Genomic DNA, 8,583 nt, shown 5'->3' with positions numbered 1-8,583 from the left:
AGGTCGGGTGGGGTGGGGTGGGGTGAGGTGGGGTGAGGTGGGATGAAGTGGGGTGAGGTGGGGTGGGGTGAGGTGAGGTGGGGTGGGGTGAGGGGGTGGGGTGAGGTGAGGTGGGGTGAGGTGGGGTGAGGTGAAGGTGAGGTGAGGTGGGGTGGGGTGAGGTGGGGTGAGGTGAGGTGGGTGAGGTGAGGTGGGGTGGGGTGGGGTGGGTGGGGTGAGGTGGGGTGGGTGGGGTGGGGTGGGGTGAGGTGGGTGAGGTGAGGTGGGGTGGGGTGGGTGGGGTGGGTGGGGTGGGGTGGGGTGGGTGGGTGAGGTGGGGTGGGGTGGGGTGGGGTGAGGTGGGTGGGGTGGGTGGGGTGAGGTGGGGTGGGGTGAGGTGGGGTGAGGTCGGGGTGGGGTGGGTGGGGTGGGGTGAGGTGGGTGAGGATGGGGTGGGGTGAGGTGGGGAGGGTGGGGTGAGGTGGGGTGAGGTGGGGTGAGGTGGGGTGGGAGGTGGGGTGGGTGGGTGGGTGGGGTGGGTGGGGTGAGGTGGGGGGGTGAGGTGAGGTGAGGTGGGGTGGGGTGGGGTGGGGTGAGGTGAGGTGAGGTGGGGTGGGTGGGGTGGGGTGAGGTGAGGTGGGGTGAGGTGGGGTGAGGTGAGGTGAGGTGGGGTGGGGTGAGGTGGGGTGAGGGTGAGGTGAGGTGAGGTGAGGTGGGGTGGGTGTGGGGTGGGGTGGGGTGGGGTGGGGTGAGGTGAGGTGAGGTGAGGTGGGGTGAGGTGGGGTGGGTGGGGTGAGGTGAGGGTGAGGGTGAGGTGGGGTGGGTGGGGTGAGGGTGGGGTGGGTGGGGTGGGGTGAGGTGAGGTGAGTGGGTGGTGGGTGGAGGTGGGGTGGGTGAGGTGAGGTGAGGTGGGGTGGGGTGGGGTGGGTGGGGTGAGGGTGGGTGAGGTGGGGTGGGTGGGGTGAGGTGAGGTGAGGGTGGGGTGGGGTGGGTGGGAGGGTGGGGTGGGGTGAGGTGAGGTGAGGTGAGGTGGGGTGGGGTGGGTGAGGTGGGGTGGTGTGAGGTGAGAGGTGAGGTGAGGTGAGGTGGGGTGTGGTGGGGTGGGGTGGGGTGGGTGGGGTGGGGTGAGGTGGGGTGGGGTGAGGTGGGGTGGGGTGGGGTGGGGTGGTGTGAGGTGAGGTGAGGTGAGGTGGGGTGTGGTGGGGTGGGGTGGGGTGGGTGGGGTGGGGTGAGGTGGGGTGGGGTGAGGTGGGGTGGGGTGGGGTGGGGTGGGGTGGGGTGGGGTGGGGTGAGGTGAGGTGAGGTGGGGTGGGGTGGGGTGGGGTGGGGTGGGGTGGGGTGAGGTGAGGTGAGGTGAGGTGGGGTGGGGTGGGGTGAGGTGGGGTGGGGTGAGGTGAGGTGAGGTGAGGTGGGGTGGGGTGGGGTGGGGTGGGGTGTGGTGGGGTGGGGTGGGGTGAGGTGAGGTGGGGTGGGGTGGGGTGAGGTGAGGTGGGGTGAGGTGAGGTGAGGTGAGGTGAGGTGGGGTGGGGTGGGGTGAGGTGAGGTGAGGTGAGGTGGGGTGGGGTGGGGTGGGGTGGGGTGGGGAGGGGTGGGGTGAGGTGGGGTGGGGTGGGGAGGGGTGAGGTGAGGTGAGGTGGGGTGGGGTGAGGTGGGGAGGGGTGGGGTGAGGTGAGGTGGGGTGGGGTGAGGTGGGGTCGGGTGGGGTGGGGTGGGGTGGGGTGGGGTGAGGTGGGGTGAGGTGAGGTGGGGTGGGGTGGGGTGGGGTGGGGTGGGGTGGGGTGGGGTGGGGAGGGGTGAGGTGAGGTGAGGTGGGGTGAGGTGGGGTGGGGTGAGGTGGGGTGAGGTGAGGTGGGGTGGGGTGGGGTGGGGTGGGGAGGGGTGAGGTGAGGTGAGGTGGGGTGAGGTGGGGTGGGGTGAGGTGAGGTTGGGTGGGGTGGGGTGGGGTGGGGTGGGGTGGGGAGGGGTGAGGTGAGGTGAGGTGAGGTGGGGTGAGGTGGGGTGGGGTGAGGTGGGGTGAGGTGAGGTGGGGTGGGGTGGGGTGGTGTGGGGAGGGGTGAGGTGAGGTGAGGTGGGGTGAGGTGGGGTGGGGTGAGGTGAGGTTGGGTGGGGTGAGGTGAGGTGGGGTGGGGTGGGGTGGGGTGAGTGGGGTTGGGTTGGAGTGAGGTGGGGTGGGGTGGGGAGGGGTGAGTGGGGTGGGGTGAGGTGGGGTGGGGTGAGGTGAGGTGAGGTGGGGTGGGGTGAGGTGAGGTGGGGTGGGGTGGGGTGGGGTCGGGTGGGGTGGGGTGGGGTGGGGTGTGGTGGGGTGGGGAGGGGTGAGGTGAGGTGAGGTGAGGTGAGGTGAGGTGGGGTGGGGTGGGGTGGGGTGGGGAGGGGTGAGGTGAGGTGAGGTGGGGTGGGGTGGGGTGAGGTGAGGTGAGGTGAGGTGAGGTGGGGTGGGGAGGGGTGAGGTGAGGTGAGGTGGGGTGGGGTGGGGTGAGGTGAGGTGAGGTGGGGTGGGGTGGGGTGGGGTGGGGAGGGGTGAGGTGAGGTGAGGTGGGGTGAGGTGGGGTGGGGTGAGGTGAGGTGGGGTGGGGTGAGGTTGGGTGGGGTGAGGTGAGGTGAGGTGGGGTGAGGTGAGGTGGGGTGGGGTGGGGTGAGTGGGGTGGGGTGGGGTGTGGTGGGGAGGGGTGAGGTGAGGTGGGGTGGGGTGAGGTTGGGTGGGGTGGGGTGAGTGGGGTGGGGTGGAGTGAGGTGAGGTGAGGTTGGGTGGGGTGAGGTGAGGTGGGGTGAGGTGGGGTGGGGTGGGGTGAGGTGGGGTGGGGTGAGGTTGGGTGGGGTGAGGTGAGGTGAGGTGGGGTGGGGAGGGGTGAGGTGAGGTGGGGTGGGGTGAGGTTGGGTGGGGTGGGGTGGGGTGGGGTGGGGTGGGGTGGGGTGGGGTGAGGTGAGGTGGGGTGGGGTGAGGTTGGGTGGGGTTGGGTGAGTGGGGTGGGGTGGAGTGAGGTGAGGTGAGGTTGGGTGGGGTGAGGTGAGGTGGGGTGGGGTGGGGTGAGGTGGGGTGGGGTGAGGTGAGGTGGGGTGGGGTGGGGTGGGGTGGGGTGAGGTGGGGTGGGGTGGGGTGAGGTGGGGTGGGGTGGGGTGGGGTGAGGTGGGGTGGGGTGAGGTGAGGTGGGGTGGGGTGTGGTGGGGTGGGGTGAGGTGAGGTGGGGTGGGGTGAGGTGGGGTGGGGTGAGGTGAGGTGGGGTGGGGTGGGGTGGGGTGAGGTGGGGTGGGGTGGGGTGAGGTGGGGTGGGGTGAGGTGAGGTGGGGTGGGGTGGGGTGGGGTGAGGTGGGGTGGGGTGGGGTGAGGTGGGGTGGGGTGGGGTGAGGTGGGGTGGGGTGGGGTGGGGTGGGGTGGGGTGGGGTGAGGTGAGGTGGGGTGGGGTGAGGTGGGGTGGGGTGAGGTGAGGTGGGGTGGGGTGAGGTGGGGTGAGGTGGGGTGGGGTGGGGTGAGGTGGGGTGGGGTGAGGTGGGGTGGGGTGGGGTGGGGTGGGGTGAGGTGGGGTGAGGTGGGGTGAGGTGGGGTGGGGTGAGGTGGGGTGGGGTGAGGTGAGGTGAGGTGAGGTGGGGTGGGGTGTGGTGGGGTGGGGTGGGGTGGTGTGTGGTGAGGTGAGGTGAGGTGGGGTGGGGTGGGGTGGGGTGAGGTGGTGTGGGGTGAGGTGGGGTGGGGTGGGGTGGGGTGGGGTGGGGTGGGGTGAGGTGAGGTGGGGTGGGGTGGGGTGGGGTGAGGTGGGGTGAGGTGGGGTGGGGTGGGGTTGGGTGGGGTGAGGTGAGGTGAGGTGGGGTGGGGTGAGGTGGGGTGGGGTGGGGTGAGGTGGGGTGAGTTGGGGTGGGGTGGGGTGGGGTGGGGTGAGGTGGGGTGAGGTGGGGTGGGGTGCGGTGGGGTGGGGTGGGGTGGGGTGGGGTGGGGTGGGGTGGGGTGAGGTGAGGTGAAGGGAATGGAATGTCACGTGGGCCGAGACACAGTGAAAAGCTTTGTCTTGTGAGCAACACAGACAGATCACAGAGTTAAGTCACATAGAGAAGTAAATAACAGGTAAACAGCGGCAAAAACAAAAATACAGGTACGGGCGAATGTGAAGAGTTTGTGAGTCCATTCAGTATTCTAACAACAGGAGGGTAGAAGCTGTTTCGAAACCAGCTGGTGCGTGTGTTCAGGCTTCTGTACCTTCTCCCTGATGGTAGAGGTTGTGGAAAAACATTGCCAGGGTGGGGTGGATCTTTGGGAATGCTGGCGGCCTTTCCTTGACAGTGGGGCCTGGGAGATGGATTCTATAGATGGGAGGTTGGCCTTTGTGACTGTCCGGGCCGAGCTCACCATTCTCTGTAACCGTCTCCGATCTTGAATGGTACAGTTGCCATACCAGGCAGTGATACATCCAGACAGAACGCTCTCGATGGCGTGCCCATAAAAGGGTGTTCCGGTTCCTCTTCTGAGATTTGGACCCCGTTTACCAACCTCTCAGAAAAAGGAACCGGAAGTGACATCACCCACCACAACAGACCAAGACAAGTCAGTGGAAAACGGGTCACTAACACCAGCGCTTCACCAGAGGCTCACTGATGATGTTACCCAGTGTGGTGACGAAACGTCAGAGAACAAACCTTCCAGCTCAGCGAGCAAACTGACAGCCTGAGCTACAAACCTTGTCAAAAATCGCAAGAGACGCGGTCACCTTACTGTGGGAAGCTTTGCCCTCTGGAAAGAGGGTAGAACAAATTCAAAAGGGCAGGACTCAAGGGATTGAGTTATAGGGAGAGGTTGGACAAGCGAGGACTTTTCATTCCTTTAGAACGTAGGAGACTGAGGGTTTTGGGGGGGGGGCGGGGGGGAGGTCAGAGGAACCTTACAGAAGTGTATAAGATCATGAAAGGCACCGAGAGGCGCTCAGTCCTCAGAGGGGATCGAGGACATCAGTTGAAGGTTGGAGGGGGAAGAATGAAGGGGAGGCTTTTTCTCAAACGGGGGGGGGGGGCACGCCTTTGCAAGGAGATGCTAGTGGGATGAGGGGGGTACGTTAACAACATCTTTAAGAAGGCATTGGGACCAATACACGGATAGGGAAGGATTAGGAAGAGTGAAGGGAAATGGGGTTAGTGTGGACGGACATTTTGGGCTGGTTTGGGCAGAAAGGCGGGGGGAGTGCCTAGGATGTAGGAGTTACCAGACGGGGGTGAGTGCAGAATCGGGGAAGTTGGGGGGGGGGGGTCACAGTTTGAAGGAGACAGGGTGGGACTGAGATCAGGAGAAACGTCCTCACCCAGAGAACGGCAGAGCGTGTGGGGCTCCCCGTCACAGAGGACATGTTCCGGAGACAGACTGAGGTGTAGATCTGATGGGATTGAGGGGAGGGGGCTGTGCGAGGGAGAGATGTCCGAGTTGGACCGTGGTGTTGCGGCTTTACTTTGAGCCCAGCGGGGAGCTGCTCTCTTTTTTCATGTTCTTTATCTGCCCCCCCCCCTCTGATTTGCCACGAGGGCAGTTAGGAGGTGTACAGCGTGGCCAACAGACACTTTGGCCCAATCCGTCCGTGCCCACCAGATAGCCTGACCTAAGCGAGTCCCGTATGCCAGCACTTGGGCCCATATCCCTCTGAGCCCTCCCTGTACAGGTCAATGACGGTGCTGCGTGGACTGGAGTCACGTGTAGGCCAGACCGGGGAGGGGAGTGAGGAACTGCAGATGCTGGAGATCAGAGTCGAGAGTGGGGCGCTGGACGGCAGGTCAGGCAGCGTCCGAGGAGGAGAATCGATGTTTCGGGCATAAGGGGGCTGAGAGATAAATGGGAGGGGGTTTGGGGCTGTGTGTGTGGGGGGGGGACAATGTAGCTGGGAAGGCAATAGGGAGTTGGAGGTGGGGGGTGATGGTGACAGGTCGGGGGGGGAGGGTACAGTGGGGGATAGGTGGGAAGGAAGGTGGGTAGGATAGTTCAAGATGGCGGTTGGAGGGCTGGATCTGGGATAAGGTAGTGGAGGGGGGTGGGGGGGGGAGGGGAAGATGAGGAAACTGGCGTAATCCACATTGATCCCATGTGATCGGAGGGTCCCGGGGCGAAAGATGAGGCGATCTTCCTCCAGGCGTCGGGTGGTAAGGTGATGGGGGAGGCCCAGGACTTGCGTGTCCTCGGCAGAGTTTGGTGGGGGAGGGAGGGGAGTTGAAGGGTTCAGCCGTCATTTACGCTCTTAAATCCAGAATTTGTTTTTTATTATTTGTTGAAATCGATCCCGGGTCCCCAGAACATTACCTGGGGCGGGGGGGCGGTCTCTGGGTTAACAGTCCAGCCATAACGCCACTCAGCCATCACCTTGACCACCCCCTAACCCCACCCCACCCCTAGGTCTCGCGAGACACAGCCTGGAAAAAGGGTTTGTAAAGTGGGCAAACCAGTAGAAATCCTTCCTGCAGAGAGAGAGAGAGAGAGAAAGGGGCTAAGAAGGGAGGAGATGGAGGAATCGCTCACTGACTGCGAGACGGGGGGGGGGGGAGGGCAAGAAATGGGGGGATTTTTGACCATGAAGGGCTCGGGGAAGGAGCTAGTCTAATCTCCCGGGGACCCACGTGTCCCTCAACTAACCTTCCTTGTACACGGCCTTGATCTCCTGTAACTCCCGGTTGGATCGAGTGGCCAGGATTTCGATCAGAGTGTCCTCGTCCGTGCCCAATCCCTGTCGGAACAGATATCGGAAAGATCAGGCCCATTCCCGGCTGCAGGTCACCGCCGTAGTGGCGTTTGCCAGGGATTCGGGGACTAAGGATCAGGGAACTAGACACCGGCTGCACTTGGGGGCTCTGTCGGGGTTGGCCAAGGGGGCTGGGACTCCCTGAGGGGGGAGAAGGAGCAGGAAGAATTCAGAGGAGCAGAGAGAAAGGGATTTACAGAGTGAGAGCAAGAGAGACAGACACAGAAAGAGAGGGAGACACAGAGAGAGAGAGAGAGAGAGACAGAGAGAGACAAAGATAGAAAGATGGAGAAAGAAAGAGAGAGAGACAGAGACAGAGAGAGACCAAAACAGAGACACAGAGAGGGACGATGAGAGAGAGAACAAGAAAGAGAGAGACAGACAGAGAGAGAGACCAAACAGAGATACAGAGAGGGAGAATGAGAGAGAGAGAGGCAGAGAGAGACAGACAGACAGACAGACAGAGAGAGACATACTGACAGAGACCAAAAGAGAGGGAGCGAGAGAGAGAGAGAGGGAGAACAAGAGAAAATGAGAGAAAAAAGGAAAGAGAGAGAGAGAGGGACAAAGATAGAGAGACAGAAAAAGGGAGAGAGATTCTGTGTGTGTGTGTGTGAGAGAGAGACAGAGACAGAGAAAGAGAGAGAGACAGAGAGACAGAGAGAGAGAGACAGAGAGAGAGAGACAGAGAGGGAGAATGAGAGAGAGAGACAGAGAGGGAGAATGAGAGAGAGAGAGAAGAAGACAGACAGACAGAGACAGAGAGAGAGAGAGACAGACAGACTGACAGAGACCAACAGAGAGAGAGAAAGAGAGGGAGAACAAGAGAAAATGAGAGAGAGGGACAAAGATAGAGACAGAAAAAGGGAGAGAGATTCTGTGTGTGTGTGAGAGTGAGAGAGAGAGAGAGAGACATAGACACACAAAGAGACAAAGCGGGAGAACAAGAAAAAGAAAGAGAGAGAGAGAGAGAAAGATCAAGAAAGAGTGTGTGAGAGAGAGAGAGAGAGAGAGGGAGAGAGAAAAGAAGGAGAGACAAGTGACAAAGGAGGAGTGGGTCAGGGTGGGGAGAGGAAGAGAATAGTGAAAAAAGGAAATCAGAGGGCAAGAGAGAGATGACGAAGAAAGACAGAGAGAGAGGATAGCAGAGGGAGTGAGATGGAGAGGGAGAGAGAGGGAGAGGAACAGAGACAGAGCAAAGAGGCTGCAGGAAGAGAGGAGAAGGAGACAGACAAGGAAGGGGATTGAGACAAGCCAAAAGCGGTAGAGAGGGGCAAAGGACAGTGAGGAGGGCGAGGGGGAGGGGGAGAGAAACTGGGTGTGAGTGGGGAGCAGCAAGGAGTGTACCTTCATTGCGTCCTTCAGTTCCTGAGCATCGAGCGCTGCAGGTGACTTTAACAAAGTGAGCATGGTGTTCTCCAAATAACCTGAGAGTTTCTTCGCCAGCACAGTCTCCAGGGTCTACAGAGCAGGGAAAACAATGACAGCGAGCCCACACTCAGCGAGATCACACCATCATTTCACAGCTCACACTAACTGTTCCCCTCACTGGCAATCACACTCAGAGGCCTAACACAGAGGGTCAGCGCTGAGGGAGTGGGCGCTGTCGGAGGGTCAGTGCTGAGGGAGTGGGCACTGTGGGAGGGTCAGCGCTGAGGGAGTGGGCGCTGTCGGAGGGTCAGTGCTGAGGGAGCGGGTGCTGTGGGAGGGTCAGCGCTGAGGGAGTGGGCGCTGTCGGAGGGTCAGTGCTGAGGGAGCGGGTGCTGTGGGAGGGTCAGCGCTGACGGAGTGGGCGCTGTCGGAGGGTCAGTGCTGAGGGAGCGGGCGCTGTGGGAGGGTCAGTGCTGAGGGAGTGGGCGCTGTCGGAGGGTCAGTGCTGAGGGAGTGGGTGCTGTGGGAGGGTCAGTGC

At 62.3% G+C, this 8,583-nt stretch overlaps 1 protein-coding gene across 2 annotated transcripts in view; it reads right to left on the bottom strand.

The window, feature by feature from the left end:
* Window positions 1-6,553: 6,553 nt before the first annotated feature.
* The window catches only part of LOC148135311 (annexin A2-like), a 51,776-nt gene continuing 49,746 nt past the window's right edge, over window positions 6,554-8,583 (bottom strand). For both annotated transcript variants that reach the window (XM_087985038.1, XM_087985037.1), the window contains exons 5-6: window positions 8,022-8,135; window positions 6,554-6,659 (exon numbers count right to left, since the gene is read on the bottom strand). In XM_087985038.1, coding sequence (XP_087841164.1) covers window positions 6,564-6,659; window positions 8,022-8,135 — 210 coding nt within the window. In that variant the 3' untranslated portion in view covers window positions 6,554-6,563. The remainder of the gene's footprint in view (window positions 6,660-8,021; window positions 8,136-8,583) is intronic.

Source organism: Chiloscyllium plagiosum, unplaced genomic scaffold (genome assembly GCF_037043375.1).
Source record: "Chiloscyllium plagiosum isolate Xiang-an unplaced genomic scaffold, Cpla_swu_hap1 HiC_scaffold_50, whole genome shotgun sequence".
Taxonomy (NCBI): Eukaryota; Metazoa; Chordata; class Chondrichthyes; order Orectolobiformes; family Hemiscylliidae; genus Chiloscyllium; species Chiloscyllium plagiosum.
Note: the sequence above shows the minus strand (reverse complement) of the source record. Positions and strands in the feature narration are given on the sequence as shown.